Genomic DNA, 20,931 nt, shown 5'->3' with positions numbered 1-20,931 from the left:
AAACCCTTGACCCACTGTCCTTGCATCAGAATTTGTCATCTCCACAATCCCAGAACCCCATGATTGAGTCTTTATAATCAGGTTTTTCACCCCCCCCCCCCACAGGGCAGCACGGTGGCCTAGTGGTTAGCACAGCTGCCTCACGGCGCTGAGGTTCCAGGTTTGATCCCCGCTCTGGGTCACTTTCCTGTGGAGTTTGCACATTCACTCCATGTCTGCTTGGGTTTCGCCCCCACAACCCAAAAATGTGCAGAGTAGGTGGATTGGCCACACTAAATTTCCCCTTAATTGGAAAAAATAATTGGGTAATCTAAATTTAAAAAAAAAAGTTTTGGCCCCTGCTCCTATATGAAAACAGCTCCTATATAAGTCACAAGTGGCATCCCGAGTGATTGTGACAAAGCTAAACCATCACTCCGCATCCTTCTCGATCTATTGGCAGCCTTTGTGTGCATTTTGCAAACACTGTAAATTCTGATATGAGCTCAGGTGCCTGAGTGAAGAGATCTACCATGCGGATTTAGTGAAGTCTTGCGACAGTAGAAATTTGAGTTAAAATTCTCGGATGCAAACAAGAATCTTTTATTGCCTCTATTTGATTACAATTAGGAGAAACTTATATCTATTCTCAATAAAGTCCGGCTAGCAAAGGACTCAAAGAGAAGTAACTTAGAAACAATTTAACTTTCAAAATAATGCAGAAATGATTTCTTGCTTACGGCAAAACAGCTTGCTTCAACAGCTTCAAGAGTTAGAATGGAAAAGTGAAAATATGAAAATAAAGATAGCGAGTAGTTAGATCAAAGTATAGAATGATCCAGGATAAAGATGGCCGTACGGACCATCATGTTTAAAGAGAATATTATCAGTCTGAAACCATCTGTCCACACCTCTATGTTGTCCTAATTGGTTTGAGTGAGAATCAAATACATTTGATTCGATGGTTAACTGTCAATCCTTAATGTGCAACATAAGTTCTGAATGTTTCATGTTTGAATATTTGTGTATGTTATGGAATGCGATTCTGTGCTTTTATCAAGACTGGTTTCTACTGGTTTTCTGCTGACTTTGCTTCATCCACATTCTGGACAATGGTGTCTTCATATTGCTGTGGTGCTTACTTGGCCTTGATCTGCTTAATGTCAAACTGACTTTGAAAATATGTTCATCAGAACAATAGCTTTTTCATCTTGCTTAGTGGAAATTTTGTTTTTATCTCCAATTAGTTTATGCATGTGTCAGGCTTTTTGTGTCTCTGTTGAAATTATGCGTTTTGTCATGACCTGAGGTTATGAGTGTTGAAATCCTTATTTTAAAAATGGGTATTAAAACTGGGCTTTAATATTTACATTAAAATAGCCTTTTTACCGAGTTATTGATATCACATGGGCATATTTGTGGAGATAAATTGGGAAGTACTAAAATGGCTATACATGATGTAGATGTGGGAAATGCTGTTCCAATCAAACACCATCCATACAGACTTAACCCTTTAAAATTGGCACAGGTTAGCAAAGAGGTTGAGAGTATGCTTAAAAATGGCATAATTGAAGTGGGTTGCTGCCAATGAAGCTCACCCATAGTGATGGTACCTAAACCACACGGTACCCAACGGTTGTGTGTGGACTATAGAAAGATTAATGCAGTTACAAGAACGGACTCTTATCCTACCCCATTTGCAGGATTGCATTGAAAAAGTGGGACAATCAGCTTTTATTTCCAAACTGGATTTACTTAAAGGTTACTGGCAGGTACCTTTATCCGAAAGGGCAAAGGAGGTTTCAGCTTTTGTGACTCAAGATGGAATATACCAATTCAAAGTTATGCCGATTGGCATGAAAAACGCCCCAGCCACATTTCAACGGTTAACTAACAAAGTTGTTTCGTGATTACCCAATTTTGCGGTATACATCGACGATCTGGTAATTTTCAGCCAGACATGGAAAGAACATTTGAAACATCTGATGGAGTTATTCAATCGACTTCAGGAGGCGGATTTGGTGATAAACCTAGCCAAAAGTGAATTTGGAAAAACCCAAGTCACTTTCATTGCGGAGTTTCCGATACCCTCAAGACAATGGGAAATAATGCGATTTCTTGGCATGAGTGGATTTAATCGAACATTTGTGCAAAGGTTTTGTAGCGTGATTGCTCCACTGATGGACGTGCTGAAGAAACGTCAAAAATTTCAGTGGACAGCAAACTTTCAACAGGCATTTAACGGCCTGAAAGCTGTGATAACCAATGCTCCTGTGTTGGAGAATTGCAAGGGACTCTGTGATCAGATTGAACTAAAGTATCTGACTTTAAAGAGAAATGCCGAGTCATAGAGAAATGGACGGATCGTGCAGAGAACTTGTTGTTTAAAGAGATTGTCAATCAAGAAGGATTTCAGTTGGAGGAAGATAGAAAAATGGACTATATTATTGTACCTGTTTGCGTGTGTTGTTCTTTTTGAAACAAAAAGTATATTTACTTTGTGCGTTTCTTAAAGGATGGTGGGAAGGTGAAAAATGAAACCATTTTGAAGTTGATGGTTTATTTTGTTTTCTTGGGGGTAGGTGTCATGTGAGAGTGTGAGAAATGGGTGTTTATAAATGTGTGTGTATATATATATCTGTAGTGAGAGTACCTTTAAGAAATGGGTGTTTACTACTGCAGTGATGTCAGAGAGTGAGTGGAGCTGGGCTGACAATCAGCTTTTTACTTTCATTTTTGAGCAGGCTGCAGGGTGTGTTTGAGTTTTGTTTTCAGTGTTTGAGCTGAAGCCAGGCCAACCAGGTGTACTGCTGTTCTCTCTGCCATCAAAAGACTATCTCTTGATCATTTGGTGAATTCAGAATTATAAATGTTTTCAGTAGTGACTTTAACATGAAGTGCTTCTGATAAAGGGTTTGTTTTTAAGTCGTATGGATGTTAAAAAGGAAAGCTTAAATATTTACTTAGTGTTGTAGTCTTTGGGGGTTGTATTTGAATTGATGGTTGCTAAGATGTTTACTGTGTTTTAAAAAGGTTAACTTGAGTTCGTAGAATAAACATTGTTTTGCTTTAAAAAATACTTTTCCATTTCTGCTGTACCACACCTGTAGAGTGTGCTCCCCATACCACAATCTATTGAAAGTTGTGGGTCAGGTGAACTCCATGCTACACTTTGGGGTTCTCTAAACCCTGGCCCGTAACAGTAGACATGCATTAGCTAAAGTATCTGATCAGCAACATTAGTATGTAAATGATAATTCCAAATATGCAAAATAGAAAAAGGTCCCTGAATTATGTTAATTCCTGTGCCACCCAACCAATTGGAAAGCCAACCCCAAAGAGTGTAATCAAAGGGTTGGTCAAGTTTGTTTTTAACTTTGTATTGGAAGTGAATTGCCAAGTCTTTGACATCTTCTGGATTATACACAAAAGCCTGTTGAAAGGGTTAATTTTCCTGCAGAGACAAAAAGGGGCGTATGGCTTGGAATGATGCCATTCGCATCTTTCTCAAACGTTTTTTTTATATATGTCACTCAAATGGACTGGGAGTAAAAATTGGATTGCTGCCAAATTCCCGTTATCAATTGTCTTAGAACGGTGTTCTCTCCATGGATTTGCTTTTAATCAGAGTTACTTTTCTTAAAAACAGCTTCTACATTGTCTGAAGTTTTAATTTCCAAGCTCATTTTAAACATTTATTTTAAAATATCAAACACAATACTTATTGAATATATGACTGAACCAATCTTGTGCTAAATGAACTTGGTTTTCTGTAGATGAATTCGTCGGCTCTATTAAAGAAAGCACAGCTAACAAGATTTGTTAATTTCTTAAAATTAATAAAGCAACATTCAAAATAATGTGTTTTCTCAAGTTAACAGTTCTTGGCAACTTTTTAGTGATACTGAATTGGGGCATATCCCTGTAGCCAGGAGGTGGCCCTTCATCATAGGAGTCCAGTTTGTAATCATGAAATCTGAAATTCACAAAATGGCCATCTTCAACACAAGAAAGGAATCTCATATCCTTTCTGGAACTCCTGTGAGTACAGGAGTTGGATTTGTCGTTAACGGAGGAGGAGAAGCAACGATTGATGTGCTATTTTTAGCAGTTGCGGTTTCGGACTGGGACTGAGGTCTGAGTAGGATCAAGTTTAAAGCTTCAGACAGTTCTGGTTTTAAACCAGTGACAAAATGGGTTTTAGATGATAGATCTTTTAAATGGTTTAAAACCCAAGCTGTTGTCTTTATCACTTCAACTCCAAGCTGTTTGGTGCTTAATCGGTAAAGTTGTATTACACTTTGTTTGCCGCCAAATACGTGTTTGCTCAGCTGAATAGGCTTTTCTTGTTTAAAAATCGCACAGTCGATTAAAGCTGCCATGAGTGGCTTTTGGATCGGGGCCAGCTGCATGTCGTGGTCAGTCTCAGAGTAAGATAACACTTTGTTCTGGGGTAAAAGTGTCCTTGATAGATAGTTCATTTGGCCAGACTCCCCCTGTGGAACTTCGATCAGTGTATTCATTGTTTTCACGTCAGTAGCAGCTTGCAATAATATAGGATTTGATTTAGATATCACTGATACATCTTGGGCCTTAGTTAAAATCATTTCAACTCTTCCCGTTGGTGGTGCTGTTTGCTTTGGAGAGGTCAGCTGAGTTTTTAAAGACAGATTTGAATGCTTTTGAGCTGTTAATTTGTCTGTCAGTAATTTGTTATGACATTTCATGGTGTCCATGTCACTTTCCAAAATACATTTTTCCTCAAGTAACTGGCAATTTTGACTTTTAAGACCATCATTTTCTGATATTAACTGTTGACGTTTGGATTCTGAGTCAGTATTTTTACAATGTAATTCACCAATTTGAAATGATTGTTGTTGAATTTTAAAGGTTTCATTTTCCATTAATGTTTTAATCTGATCACATTGTTCAAGTTTAGATTTTGCATCTCGTAATTCTTCAACAACTGCTGCTAGCTGGCCTTTAGTGGACTTAAGGTCATGATCAAAATTAGTTTTTGCGATTGTCTCTTGTGTTTGTGGAGCTGTGTCATTACTGCAAAAGACCATTTCATACGCTTTCCTCTATTTAATCGTGTGGTTTTTCCCCATGCCTTCTTGATGTTATCAAGGGACCACTGCCCTTTGGGGATGTCATATTTTGATTCAAATTTTGTGGCTACTGAATTCAGACAGTCCAAATTGTCTATAAATCAAAGATCTAAGATCACCCAATATGTCCTCAACAGAGACATCCGTTACAGCGCGACCTCCCTTGGACGTTGAGGGAAGTAGTTCTCTACCATTTGAAGGTTCTGAATCTATTCCGCCATAAACTCAGCCTTACACCCAATATTTTGGTTGTCAACTATGTTTTTGTGCAATCTTTGTACACTACCGCGACTATTCACTATTCAGTCCCATTTTATTTCAGTTTCTACAACCGGCACCCGATTGAATAACAGAGTCTGAAAAAGGTCCTTTCTAAGGGGCCGAAGCACTGCTTGATGTGGCTTTAAGACTTTTAATGGGTGAAAAAGATGTTTTCTTACCCAGTCTTAGCTGTTCGTCGGATAGATGTCTTTGGGTCTTCCGTCCTTCTGGTCTTTCTTCGGTCTTCCGATTTCCTCCGACTCTGCGCTCCTCCCCTTTTGCCGAACTACGCCAAATTGAAGAGATCTACCATGTGGATTTAGTGACGTCTTGCAACACTAAAACTCAGTAGAAATTAGAGTTCAACTTCTCGGATGCAAACAAGAATCTTTTATTGCCTCTATTTGATTACAATTAGGAGAAACTTAAATCTATTCTCAATAAAGTCCGACTAGCAAAGGACACAAAGAAAAGTAACTTCGAAACAATTTAACTTTCAAAATAATACAGAAATGGTTTCTTGCTTACGGCAACACAGCTTGCTTCAACAGCTTCAAGAGTTAGAGTGGAAAAGTGAAAATATGAAAATAAAGATAGCGAGTAGTAAGATCAAAGTATAGAATGATCCAGGATAAAGATGGCCGTACGGACCATCATGTTAAAAGAGAATTTTATCAGTCTGAAACCATCTGTCTTCAACTCTATGTTGTCCTAATTGGTTTGGGTGAGAATCAAATACATTTGATTCGATGGTTAACTGTCAATCCTTAATGTGCAACATAAGTTCTGAATGTTCCATGTTTGAATATTTGTGCCTGTTATGGAATGCGATTCTGTGCTTTTATCAAGACTGGTTTCATAGAATTTACAGTGCAGAAGGAGGCCATTCGGCCCATCGAGTCTGCACCGGCTCTTGTAAAGAGCACCCGATCCAAGGTCAACACCTCCACCCTATCCCCATAACCCAGTAACCCCACCCAACACTAAGGGCAACTTTGGACACTAAGGGCAATTTATCATGGCCAATCCACCTAACCTGCACATCTTTGGACTGTGGGAGGAAACCGGAGCACCCGGAGGAAATCCACGCACACACGGGGAGGATGTGCAGACTCCGCACAGACAGTGACCCAAACCGGAATCGAACCTGGGACCCTGGAGCTGTGAAGCAATTGTGCTATCCACAATACTACCGTGCTGCCCAGTTTCTACTGGTTTTCTGCTGACTTTGCTTTATCCACATTCTGGCCAATGGTGTCTTCATATTGCTGAGGTGCTTACTTGGCCTTGATCTGCTTAATGTCAAACTGACTTTGAAAATATGTTCATAGAACATATAGAACATAGAAAATACAGCACAGAACAGGCCCTTCGGCCCACGATGTTGTGCCGAACCTTTGTCCTAGATTAATCATAGATTATCATTGAATTTACAGTGCAGAAGGAGGCCATTCGGCCCTTTGAGTCTGCACCAGCTCTTGGAAAGAGCACCATACCCAAACTCAACACCTCCACCCAACACCAAGGGCAATTTGGACATTAAGGGCAATTTATCATTGGCCAATTCACCTAACCCGCACATCTTTGGACTGTGGGAGGAAACCGGAGCACCCGGAGGAAACCCACGCAGACACGGGGAGGACGTGCAGACTCCGCACAGACAATGACCCAAGCCGGAATCGAACCTGGGACCATGGAGCTGTGAAGCAATTGCGCTATCCACAATGCTACCGTGCTGCCCTTAAGAACAAATAAATCTACACTATATCATTTTACCGTCATCCATGTACCTATCCAATAACTGCTTGAAGGTCCCTAATGTTTCCGACTCAACTACTTCCACAGGCAGTGCATTCCATGCTCCCACTACTCTCTGGGTAAAGAACCTACCTCTGATATCCCTCCTATATCTTCCACCTTTCACCTTAAATTTATGTCCCCTTGTAATGGTGTGTTCCACCCGGGGAAAAAGTCTCTGACTGTCTACTCTATCTATTCCCCTGATCATCTTATAAACCTCTATCAAGTCGCCCCTCATCCTTCTCCGCTCTAATGAGAAAAGGCCTAGCACCCTCAACCTTTCCTCGTAAGACCTACTCTCCATTCCAGGCAACATCCTGGTAAATCTTCTTTGCACCTTTTCCAGAGCTTCCACATCCTTCCTAAAATGAGGTGACCAGAACTGTACACAGTACTCCAAATGTGGCCTTACCAAAGTTTTGTACAGCTGCATCATCACCTCACGGCTCTTAAATTCAATCCCTCTGTTAATGAACGCGAGCACACCATAGGCCTTCTTCACAGCTCTATCCACTTGCGTGGCAACTTTCAAAGATGTATGAACATAGACCCCAAGATCTCTCTGCTCCTCCACATTGCCAAGAACTCTACCGTTAACCCTATATTCCGCATTCATATTTGTCCTTCCAAAATGGACAACCTCACACTTTTCAGGGTTAAACTCCATCTGCCACTTCTCAGCCCAGCTCTGCATCCTATCTATGTCTCTTTGCAGCCGACAACAGCCCTCCTTACTATCCACAACTCCACCAATCTTCGTATCGTCTGCAAATTTACTGACCCACCCTTCAACTCCCTCATCCAAGTCATTAATGAAAATCACAAACAGCAGAGGACCCAGAACTGATCCCTGCGGTACGCCACTGGTAACTGGGATCCAGGCTGAATATTTGCCATCCACCACCACTCTCTGACTTCTATCGGTTAGCCAGTTCGTTATCCAACTGGCCAAATTTCCCACTATCCTATGCCTCCTTACTTTCTGCATAAGCCTACCATGGGGAACTTTATCAAATGCCTTACTAAAATCCATGTACACTACATCCACTGCTTTACCTTCATCCACATGCTTGGTCACCTCCTCAAAGAATTCAATAAGATTTGTAAGGCAAGACCTACCCCTCACAAATCCGTGCTGACTATCCCTAATCAAGCAGTGTCTTTCCAGATGCTCAGGAATCCTATCCTTCAGTACCCTTTCCATTACTTTGCCTACCACCGAAGTAAGACTAACTGGCCTGTAATTCCCAGGGTTATCCCTAGTTCCTTTTTTGAACAGGGGCACGACATTCGCCACTCTCCAATCCCCTGGTACCACCCCTGTTGACAGTGAGGACGAAAAGATCATTGCCAACGGCTCTGCAATTTCATCTCTTGCTTCCCATAGAATCCTTGGATATATCCCGTCAGGCCCGGGGGACTTGTCTATCCTCAAGCTTTTCAAAATGCCCAACACATCTTCCTTCCTGACAAGTATTTCCTCGAGCTTACCAATCTGTTTCACACTGTCCTCTCCAACAATATCGCCCCTCTCATTTGTAAATACAGAAGAAAAATACTCATTCAAGACCTCTCCTATCTCTTCAGACTCAATACACAATCTCCCGCTACTGTCGTTGATCGGACCTACCCTCGCTCTAGTCATTCTCATATTTCTCACATATGTGTAAAAGGCCTTGGGGTTTTCCTTGATCCTACCCGCCAAAGATTGTTCATGCCCTCTCTTAGCTCTCCTAATCCCTTTCTTCAGTTCCCTCCTGGCTATCTTGTATCCCTCCAATGCCCTGTCTGAACCTTGTTTCCTCAGCCTTACATAAGTCACCTTTTTCCTCTTAACAAGACATCCAACCTCTCTTGTCAACCATGGTTCCCTCACTCGAGCATCTCTTCCCTGCCTGACAGGGACATACATATCAAGGACACGTAGCACCTGTTCCTTGAACAAGTTCCACATTTCACTTGTGTCCTTCCCTGCCAGCCTATGTTCCCAACTTATGCACTTCAATTCTTGTCTGACAACATCGTATTTACCCTTCCCCCAATTGTAAACCTTGCCCTGTTGCACGTACCTATCCCTCTCCATTACTAAAGTGAAAGTCACAGAATTGTGGTTACTATCTCCGAAATGCTCCCCTACTAACAAATCTATCACTTGCCCTGGTTCATTACCCAGTACTAAATCCAATATTGCCCCTCCTCTGGTCGGACAATCTACATACTGTGTTAGAAAAGCATCCTGGACACACTGCACAAACACCACCCCATCCAAACTATTTGATCTAAGGAGATTCCACTCAATATTTGGGAAGTTAAAGTCGCCCATGACTACTACCCTATGACTTCTGCACCTTTCCAAAATCTGTTTCCCAATCTGTTCCTCCACATCTCTGTTACTATTGGGGGGCCTATAGAAAACTCCTAACAAGGTGACTGCTCCTTTCCTATTTCTGACTTCAACCCATACTACCTCAATAGGGTGATACTCCTCGAACTGCCTTTCTGCAGCTGTTATACTATCGCTAATTAATAATGCCACCCCCCCACCTCTTTTACCACCCTCCCTAATCTTATTGAAACATCTATAACCAGGGACCTCCAACAACCATTTCTGCCCCTCTTCTATCCAAGTTTCCGTGATGGCCACCACATCGTAGTCCCAAGTACCGATCCATGCCTTAAGTTCACCCACCTTATTCCTGATGCTTCTTGCGTTGAAGTATACACACTTCAACCCATCTCCGTGCCTGCAAATACTTTCCTTTGTCAGTGTTCCCTTCCCCACTGCCTCATTACATGCTTTGACGTCCTGAATATCGGCTACCTTAGTTGCTGGACTACAAATCCGGTTCCCATTCCCCTGCCAAATTAGTTTAAACCCTCCCGAAGAGTACTAGCAAACCTCCCTCCCAGTATATTGGTGCCCCTCTGGTTCAGATGCAACCCGTCCTGCTTGTACAGGTCCCACCTTCCCCAGAATGCGCTCCAATTATCCAAATACCTGAAGCCCTCCCTCCTACACCATTCCTGCAGCCACGTGTTCAACTGCACTCTCTCCCTATTCCTAGCCTCGCTATCACGTGGCACCGGCAACAAACCAGAGATGACAACTCTGTCTGTCCTGGCTTTCAACTTCCAGCCTAACTCCCTAAACTTGTTTATTACCTCCACACCCCTTTTCCTTCCTATGTCGTTGGTACCAATGTGCACCACGACTTCTAGCTGTTCACCCTCCCCCCTAAATCTGAGGTAGCACATTAGGGAAAGGTAGGTGAAAATGCAGTGATTTTTCATTTTAATGCCCGGACTGCACTGCGGGTTCTGGTGGGGGCTGGGGGTAGTGGGGGATGTGGTTGGGTCACCCTCATGCGTGATGCTGTGGGGGAGTGATCCATTAATCTCATGGTCGAGGTGGGGCGGATGCCTCTACCTGTCAGTGGAGAGGGGCAGAATTTGCTTTTGGGTGGTCGGGGGGGGGGGGGGGGGGGGGGGGGTTGGGTGCCCACTGCTAGACATTGGTATTGGACCACCATTTTGAACGGGCGGCCCGATGCTGGGATTCCAACAGAATCTGACAAGCTCTCCTCCATGAATAAATTAGCACGGTAAAGGAGTTCATCAGAACAATAGCTTTTTCATCTTGCTTAGTGAAAATGTTTTTATCTCCAATTAGTTTATTCATGTGTCAAGCTTTTTGTGTCTCTGTTGAAGCTGTGTGTTTTGTCATGACCTGGTGTTATGAGTACTGAAATCCTCAATATAAAATGGGTATTAAAACTGGGGCTTAATATTTACAATAAATAGCCTTCTTTTACCTATCAGATCTATCAGCAAATAGTTGATTACTATCACTGAGCTTCCATTTTTTGATGGAAAAACTAGAAAAGAAGATGAAGCGGTGAAAGGAAGCATTGGTCTTTGAAGAAGGATAGTAAGACAGCTGAACAGATGTGAATCATGCATTGGTGGCAAGGACGGATTTATTGAAGTTAAGTGTCTTCAATGGAAGTGTTCCACAGGCAGATCAAAGTGACGGGAACCTGGATTAGTGAATCATTTATGAATTAGTGAATCAATTATAATAAAACATCATGTACTACACGATTCACCGCCATCACGGTGTACCTTCTGACTCATTGTGAATAGTGTGACATAAAACTCAATAGTACAGTTAAATATTGCTTATTTGTGACATTCTGAAGGCAGGAAAGCTCAAAATGCAATCAATTCAGCAATTACATATTTAGCAGAGATTTTGTTTAAATTGGTCAGGATATTTATGAAACGTGGGCTTTATGGAGGGGGGGTGGGGGGGGGGGGGGGGAGATGGCTCAATGAGTTCCCATTTCAGCGGGGGGGGGGGGGGGAGGGGAGGAGCTGGCTCAATGAGTTCCCATTTCAGCCCATATTGTAGAAATCAACTCTCCTCTTCCATTGGCTGCAAGTATTTTAACCAAACAGTTTGAACTCTCTTCTAGTTGGCATGGGCTCAGAACGTCTCTATAAACCATGGAATTCATTCAAACCCAATCTGGGAAATCAAAAAAAAAAAATCAAACTGTGTGAATTAAGTTAATTAATAACAAGTGGCTGAATTCTCCATTCTGGAGACTAAGTGCTCCCGCCAGCGGAGACTCGCTTTATGGATCTCCGCTGATGCTAGGAGCAGCGCCCAGGTCCGATTATCGCTCCTTTACCGTGCTAATTTATTCATGGAGGAGAGCTTGTCAGATTCTGTTGGAATCCCAGCATCGGGCCGCCCGTTCAAAATGGTGGTCCAATACCAATGTCCAGCAGTGGGCACCCAACCCCCCCCCCCCCCCCGACCACCCAAAAGCAAATTCTGCCCCTCTCCACTGACAGGTAGAGGCATCCGCCCCACCTCGACCATGAGATTAATGGATCACTCCCCCACAGCATCACGCATGAGGGTGACCCAACCACATCCACCACTACCCCCAAACCCCACCAGAACCCGCAGTGCAGTCCGGGCATTAAAATGAAAAATCACTGCATTTTCACCTACCTTTCCCTAATGTGCTACCTCAGATTTAAGTGTTTAAAGCAGCATCTGTTACAAGTGTCAGAGGCTTCCTTTTTTTCATGGCAGAAATCACTTAGCTGCTTTTGATGTGGTGAAGAGCTGTCAATCACAGCGAGTGTTTTTAAACATTGTGGTTAACACCAAAGAGATGCATTCATGCGTGAAGGGGAAGATAGATCAACTGCCTGGAATGCTCTTCACTTGAGGCAGGGGCCTCTGTGGGGAGTGGTCGTATCGGGGTCGGGGAGGGGGGGGGGGGGGGGGTGGGGGTCCGGCAGTGGGGGCAGGATTTGCATTGTGGGGGGGAAGGCAGCCTTCCAATGGACTTGGCTCACCGCAGGGTCCACCGAGTCAGGGTCACTGAGTCAGGGGAAACTTGCACTGCTGGGAGGATTTTCAGCTGTATGGTTGGTGCATTACAGGGGGGGTGGATACTGGGGCTTCCAGCATATTAATCAGATGCAAATGCATGAAAGATACCAATTTGCATCCTACTGCCAGCGGAGGACTGGAGCTTTGGAACGGGATTGGCTCCAGATGCTGATCTCTCTTTTCAGCCAATGGTTCATTCTACGCCAGGTCGGCAAACCCACGTCTGACAATGGAGAATACACCTCAAGATTCGGGACAGAGCAATCTAGAGGCATGAATTAAAATGAATAAGTTTAAACAAGCGTTCTAACTAGATTTTAAGGAGGGAATGGAGATTTGTTTTATCATGGATGGGCAACTGAGACCCGTTGTTTAAAATTTCTCTGCCATGCTAATTTCAGAATACTTCATGTGTCTTGGGAGACCAGTGTGTGTGGACGTGTCTCCAGCTGCTTAAGCTTTAGCTCAAGACTTGAGCTTGAGACAGTTGGAGGAACTGCAGAGCATCAGGGAGGGTTGAGGGTTTCTAGGTTGTATGTTCTAGGTAGCAGTCACCCCACAGGAATTGGACCTGTGAGGGACACTGCACTGGGAGTGGAGGATAAAGGGAACACGAGGCTTGGGGCCCTCACTCATCTACAGGCAGCAGAGATCACCAGGTCTGTGTGGGACACTGCACTGGGAGGGGAGGATAATGGGAACACGAGGCTTGGGGCCCTCACTCATCTTCAGGCAGCAGATATCACCAGACCTGTGAGGGACAGTCTTTTTGCTGCTCAAGCAGCGCGCTGGGTTTGAAGAGAAAAAAAAAGTGATGTCACAGGTTGATTGGTGAGTAACTGAGGCGAAGAGTAAAAAGTGTGGGAAGGCAATAGTTATAGGGGATTTAATTGTAAAGGGGATAGGTGTTTCTGTGCTACAACCCAGACTCCAGAATGGCATATTGTCTCCCTGGTGCTAGGGTCAAGGATGTCTCAGAGCGGTTACAGGACATTTTGGAGGTGGAGGGTGAACAGCCAGTGGTCATGGTACACATTGGTACAAACAACATAAGTAAAAAAAGGGATGAGGTCCTAAAATATACGGAGCTAGGAAGCTGAAAAACCTCAGTGATCTCAGGATTACTACAAGTGCCAAGTTCTAGTCAGAGTAGAAATAGCAGGAGATATCGGATGAATACATGGCTGAAGAGATGGTGTGAGGGTGGGATTTCAGATTCCTGGGGCATTGGGACCAGTTCTGGGAGAGGTGGGACCTGTATAAGCTGGGCAGGACCGGGACTGATGTCCGTTGGGTGGGGGTGGGGGGGTCACTTGTTCGAATGGTTGGGGAGGGTTTAAACTAATACGGCAGGGAGATGGGAACCTATGCAAGGATTCAGAGCAGGGATCAATAACAAGAGAAAAACACAGCGAGGAGAATAAGAAAAGTGATAGGCTGGGAAATTAGATGACACTGTAAAAAAAAAAAGAGTCGGGACGGGTCAAGGAACGATAAAAGGACTAGCTTTAAGGTTTTGTACCAGAATGCTCGGATGTATCAGAATAAAATGGATGAATTAGTTGCACAGATAGGTGTAAAGGGGTATGATATAGTTGGGATTACAGAGATGGCTCCAAGGTGACCAAGGATGGGAACTAAACATTGAGGGCTATTCAGTTTTTAAGGACAGACAGAAAGGAAAAAGTGGTGGAGTTACACTGTTAATTAAAGAAAATATTGAAGCAATATTGAAGAAATATATTAGCACAGATGAAGTGGAATCTGTATGGGTCAAGTCAAGAAACACCATGGGGCAAAAGAACATTCGTAGGCATGGTATACAGACCACCAAACTGCAGTAGTAATGTTGAGAATAGCATTAGCAATAGCAGTGGGCTAAACAGCTGGCTTGTAATGCAGAACAAGACCAGCAGCGTAAGTTCAATTCCCGTACCGGCCTCCCTGAACAGGCGCCAGAATGTGGCGACTAGGGGCTTTTCACAGTAACTTCATTGAAGCCGACATGTGACAATAGATTATTAAAAAGACAGGAAATCATAGATGTTTGTGGTCAAGGAACATCTATGATTATGGGTGACTTTAATCTGCATATAGATTGAGTGAGTCAAATTAGTCACAGTACAATAGAGGAGGAATGGTTTTTTGGGCCAATACACTGAGGAACCAACAAAGGAACAGTCCATCTTGGACTAGGTGTTGTGCAATGAGAAAGAATTAGTTCACAATCTAGTTGAGAGAGAACCCTTTGGGATGAGTGGCCATAATATGACAGAATTCTTTATCATGGTGGATAGCGAGGTAGTTGATTCTGAGACTAGTGTCCTAAATCTCAGTAAAGGTAACTATGATGGTCTGAAGCATGAGTTGGCTATGATGGGCTGGGAAACATTACTGAAGTGCTGGACAGTGGACAGGCAATGCAGGCATTCAAGGAACGAACAGGTGAACTTCAAAAGTTGTTTATTCCTATTTGGCACAAGGGTAGAAAGGGAACCATGGCCAAATCATGGCTTACAATGGAAATTAAAGATAGTATTAGATTCAAAGAAGAGGCATACAAATTAGTAAGAAAAAGCAGTGGACCTGAGGATTGGGAACAGTTTAAAATTCAGCAAAGGCGGACCAAGGGATTGATTAAGAAGGGGAAAGTGCAATATGAAAGTAAGCTAGCGGGAAACATAACAACTGACTGTAAAAGTTTCTATAGGTATGTAAAGAGAAAAAGATTGATAAAAACAAATGTAGGCCCCTTACAGTCAGAAGTGGGGAATGCATAATGGGGAACAAAGAAATGGCTGAGCAACTGAATTCGTACTTTGCTTCTGTTTTCACAAAGGAAGACAAGAATACTGTACTGTACTGAAACACAAGTTTTAGTGAGGAGCTGAAGGAAATTAATACGAGTAAAGAAATGGTTATATTCAAAACCACTATTCAAAACGGGAGGTAGAGAGAAAACAGGGAACTATAGACCAGTAAGCCCCTTCGGTGGTAGGGAAGTCCATTAGCAAAGGTTTAATAGCGCAGCATTTGGAATGCAGTAGTATAATCAGTCAGTCAGCATGGATTTACGAAAGGGAAATCATGCTTGACAAATCTACTGGAATTCTTTGAAAATGTAACTGGTAGAGTTGACCAGAGAGATCTGTTGGATGTGCTTTATTTAGACTTTCGGAAGGCTTTCAACAAGGTCTCACGTAGCAGCTTACTATGTAAAGTTAAAGCGCATGGGATGGGGATAGTATCTTGAGATGGATAGAAAGTTGCTTCAGTGGGATTTGGATAGGGAGCTCAGACCTATACAATCCCGATATACCTCGTTGATGTTTTCCAGCGTCGTCACCAACCCACCTCCTGCCTCCCTCTCCTGAAATAATTGTAACGGATTTGTCAGGCATGACCCCTCCCTTTGACAAATTTGTGCTGACTCAGTCCTATTTTACCATGCACTTCCACATACTCGGCAATCTGATCCTTAATAACCTTACCAACAACCAAAGTCAGGCTAACCGGCCTATAATTTCCTATCTCCTGCCTCCATTCCTTCTTCACAAGGGTGTTGCATTAGCCATATTCCAGTCCTCTGGGACCCTCCATGCCTCCAGTGATTCCTGAAAGATAACCAATGCCTCCACAATCTCTTCAGCTACCTTCCGGTCCGGGTGATTTATCCACCTTCAGACCTTTTAGTTTCCCCAGCACCTTCTCCTTAGTGATGGCCACTGCACTCACCTCTGCCCCCGACTCTCTGGAAGCTCTGGTCTACCACTGGTGTCTTCCACTGTGAAGTCTGATGCAAAGAACCTATTCAGTTCCTCTGCCATTTCTTGGTTCCCTATCGCTACTTCTCCAGCCTTTTCACGTGGTCCACTGTCCATTCTTGTGCCTCTCATCTTTTTATATGTCAAAAAAAAAAAAATCTTGCGAGCAGCACGGTGGCGCAGTGGGTTAGCCCTGCTGCCTCACAGCACCGAGGTCCCAGGTTCGATCCCGGCTCTGGGTCACTGTCCGTGTGGAGTTTGCACATTCTCCCCGTGTTTGCATGGGTTTTGCCCCTATAACCCAAAGATGTGCAAGGTAGGTGTATTGAACACGCTAAATTGCCCCTTAATTGGAAAGAAATGAATTGGGTACACTAAATTTTAAAGAAAAAAAAATCTCTTGCAATCTTCATTTATATTACGAACTAGCTCACACTCATACTTCCATCTTCTCCTCCCTTATTGCTTTTTTAGTTGTCCTCTGCTTGCTTTTAAAGCTTCCCAATCCTCTGGATTCCCACTAATTCTCGCCACTTTGTATGTTTTTTCTTTTGTTTTTATGCTGTCCTTGACTTCCCTTGTCAGCCATGGTTGCCTTGTTCTCCCCCTTAGCATGTTTCCTCCTCCTTGGGATGAATTTCTGTTGCGCCTCCCGAATAACCCACAAAAAACTCCTGCCATTGCTGTTCCATTGTCTTTCCTGCTGGGCTCCCCTTTCAATCAACTCTGGCCAGCTCCTCCCTCATGTTTCTGTAATTACCTTTACTCAATTGTAAAATGATTACATCAAATTCCAGCTTCTCCCTCTCAAACTACAGGGTGAATTCTACCATACTGTGGTCATCTTCCCCTTAAGTTCCCTAATCAAGTCTGCCGCAGTACACATCACCAAATCCAGAATTTCCTGTTCCCTCGTGTGCTCTGCCACAAGCTGCTCCAAAAAACCATCACGTAGACATTCCACAAATTCCTTTCTTGTGATCCATTACCAACCTGATTTCCCCAGTCCACCTGCATATTGAAGTCCTCCATGATTATTGTAATATTGCCTTTCTTATCTCATTTATTTTCTGCCCCACATCTTGACTACTGCTAAAGGGCCTGTACATATCTCCCATTGGGGTCTTTTTGTCTTTGTGATTCCTCAACTCTACCCACAGATTCTACACTTTCCAATTCCGCTTCTTGCTATCATTTAAATTATTTTCTTACGAACAATGCAACCCTGCCCCCTCTGCCTATCCTTTCGCTAGGACTCATATCCTTGGACATTTAGATCCCAGCCCTCATCCCCTTGCAACCACCTCTCTGTGATGCCCACAACATCATATCCGCAAATTTAAATGTGCGCCACAAATTAATTTACCTTGTTCCGCATACTGTGCTCATTTAGGTACAACACCCTCAGTCCTGCGTTGACTACCCCCCCTTCTCATAGTTGTATCCTTTTTTGCTCTGTCTGAAGTTAGATTCCTGCAGTTTTCTATACTCTCCATTCTAGTACACGGCCCAATTGTTTATAATATTACCACTGTCTTTTGTGGACAATCCTTCCATTCATGTTTCCCGCGGTAACTACACTTCAAACAGTATTTAATTACCTGTAAAGGCTTTTGGGACATCTTGAGATTGTGGAAGGCATTATATAAATGCAAGCATTTAATTTCTTCCTTTCATTAACTATTAGTTTTACTCACCTTTAGTGGAGTAAAGAAGGAGGCAGGTAGAAAAAGAAGAGATTGAACTGCCAATATTTATTATTAATTTATCCTAGCACTTTTTCAAAAAGACAATTTCATAATTGCTTCAGGCTAGTTCACAAAGCAAGGGTCACAAACTAATGCAACAGTAGAAAGCATGTTTGTGGAGAGGAAAACAGAATTAAGTTGAGTCAAATATGACTCTTTGTTAGAAGTTCCAAAGAAGAATCATATTGGACTGAAAATATTAACTCTGCCTCTGCTGAGATTTTCCAGTACTTAAGTCTTATTTTACATCTCCAGCAGCATTTTACTTTTATTACCACAGTAGAAAACTTTTTGCAAACTTTACCAGGGACCCTAAACAATGAAGAATGCTGTTCATCTTGAACGCTTAATTGGGATCTCTAAATGTTACTTATTTTGAGTAGTTCATCACATATAAAAATTGTATTGATTTGAGATTCCTCTCAATCGTGCTATTCCAAAAATAGATAACACACAATTCAGTCAGCTTATTTGCAATTCCCAAAAAGAATAAATGTTTTGACTTTCAAAACAAATCCAAGAAACAGATAAAGCGTTGAGTGAGTTTTAAAACTTTAATGTCAAACTACATATAAAAAGAAATTTTTCATACACATAGTTGCTGTCTGCTTATACATGCGTTTTTTTGTTTCCAGAACTATTCTGCAAGGAAAACACAGTAGAATGTTTTTAAGGAAACTATATTTATACAAAAAGTCTGTCACATGGATGCATTGTTCTACAAATATCCTTGAAGTTTTAACTTCTCATTGACACAACTAATTAGAAATTGAAGTTAATCAACTTCTGGTCCAATGGATTCTCTTCTGGAGTTTCTTCAGAGTCTCAACAGAACTGTAAAAAGCAACATGAGGAACTGTTAGAACATGACAAAAACATGAAGCAAATTAGCCAGTCATGATTTCAATAATATAGAACAGACAGTTATAGAATCCCAACAGTGCAGGTGGTGGCCATTTGGCCCATCGGGTCTGCACCCGCCCTCTGAAAGAGCACCCTACCTAGGCCCAATACCCAAGCCTATACCCGTAAGCCCACCGAGGAGTAATTTAGCATATCCAATCCACCTAACCTGCACATCTTTGGACTGTGGGAGGAAACCGGAGCACCCGGAGGAAACCCACGCAGACATGGAGAGAACGTGCAAACTCCACACCGACAGTCACCTGAGGTCGGAATTGAACCCAGGTCTCTGGTGCTGTGAGGCAGCCATGCTAACTACTGTGCCACCATGGGCGGCATGATGGCACAGTGGTTAGCACTGCTGCCTCATGGTGCCAAGGACCCAGGTTCGATCCCAGACCGGGTCACTGTCCGTTTGGAGTTTGCATATTCTCCGTATCTGCGTGGGTCTCACCCCCACAACCTGAAGGTGTGCAGGGTAGGTGGATTGGCAATGCAAAATTGCCCCTAATTGGAAAAACTTTAAAAAAAAACTGTGCCACTATGAAACTACAAATGCCAAAAGACACCTTCATTTAAAACCAAGTGTAAGCTCTGAGTCGTAAAAAGATACAGCATGGAAGGAAACCGTTTGACACGAGTCTGTGCCAGCTGACAAGTACGCAGCCTAACCCCACTTTCCAGTTCTTGCTAATGGCACTTCAAGCACATATCCAAGCACCTTTCTCTAAGCACCTTTCTCTAAAAATAATGTTATGAGGGTTTCTGCCTCTACCAACCTCAAAACCCAATTGCGAATGAGTTGCACGCACAAGACAGTCCTTAGTTCGCAAGAGATTTAAAGATCAGTGCAATAATCTTCCTGTCATAGTGCTACGCTGGTCTTGATGCACTGTTCAGCATTTTGCTGGGACCGACCTGTTCCTGCCCTCCATCTCCATGCTGAGGTGATCGTCATGGACAGCACCGTGCTACTAGGCTCTCCTATGTCACTGTCTCGGTTCAGTACTGTGCCTGAGGATGGGGTGTGCTATGCTCCAGTGTCTATCTGGATAGGATTATGCTGCAGGACTCGTACAGGAAACCCAACAAAGGTCCAAAGTTTTTCTTTATAAATTTAGTGTACCCAATTCATTTTTTCCAATTAAGGGCCAATTTAGCGTGGTCAATCCACCCAGCCTGCACATCTTTGGGTTGTGGGGGTGAAACCCACGCAAACACAGGGGATAATGTGCAAACTCCACACGGACAGTGACACAGAGCCGGGATCGAACCTGGGACCTCGGCGGCGTGAGGCAGCGGTGCTACTCACTGTGCCACCGTGCTGCCCCTCAAACGTCCAAAGTTTGACCGGAGGTGCAGTGCGAGATGAGGCCGGGCACAGTCTGGTGAAGACAGGTGGGCTGGAGAGCGTGATATCAATGTGCTGATCTGGTATTTAAATATAGCGCTGGGACCTTCCAGCCTGCCAGCTGATGGCGGGGAGGTGCATCAGGAGGGGAACTTGCTTGTGCATAATTCATGAGCTTCCAAATGCTGAATCTGGTGGAGGATCCCAGCATCTTGGCCAGCGGGAGCCACCGGAGATACCCACCAACGCAGTTAAGTCTCAAAATAGGAGAATTCCGCCCAATATTCCAGATCTCCATCACCCTCTGAAGGAATAAATTTCCCCTTGAATACATTAGAAAGGTTGAAAGTATGTCCTCAGCACTTAAAAATCATACTATAGATGCCTTTTTACAAACTGTACAGCATTTCTTCATTTAAGATGCATCTACTAGCCTATACAATAACGCAATGTGCCATTTTCCTAAGCTGTCAATTTCAAACTTCAAAATAGAAAAAAAACTCACCTTCCATCTATTTCCGCAGCTGTTGCATACGACAAACGTGGTCATGGGTTCATCAGCACTACGAGTCTGAACCTAAGAGTTCATGAAAGGGAAGAA

At 43.1% G+C, this 20,931-nt stretch overlaps 1 protein-coding gene across 4 annotated transcripts in view; it reads right to left on the bottom strand.

The window, feature by feature from the left end:
* Positions 1 to 18,616: 18,616 nt before the first annotated feature.
* tcea1 (transcription elongation factor A (SII), 1) overlaps positions 18,617 to 20,931 on the bottom strand; it is a 79,186-nt gene continuing 76,871 nt past the window's right edge. For all 4 annotated transcript variants that reach the window (XM_072467756.1, XM_072467755.1, XM_072467754.1 and 1 more), the window contains exons 9-10: positions 20,836 to 20,907; positions 18,617 to 18,910 (exon numbers count right to left, since the gene is read on the bottom strand). In XM_072467756.1, coding sequence (XP_072323857.1) covers positions 18,902 to 18,910; positions 20,836 to 20,907 — 81 coding nt within the window. In that variant the 3' untranslated portion in view covers positions 18,617 to 18,901. The remainder of the gene's footprint in view (positions 18,911 to 20,835; positions 20,908 to 20,931) is intronic.

Source organism: Scyliorhinus torazame, chromosome 11 (genome assembly GCF_047496885.1).
Source record: "Scyliorhinus torazame isolate Kashiwa2021f chromosome 11, sScyTor2.1, whole genome shotgun sequence".
NCBI lineage: Eukaryota > Metazoa > Chordata > Chondrichthyes > Carcharhiniformes > Scyliorhinidae > Scyliorhinus > Scyliorhinus torazame.
Note: the sequence above shows the minus strand (reverse complement) of the source record. Positions and strands in the feature narration are given on the sequence as shown.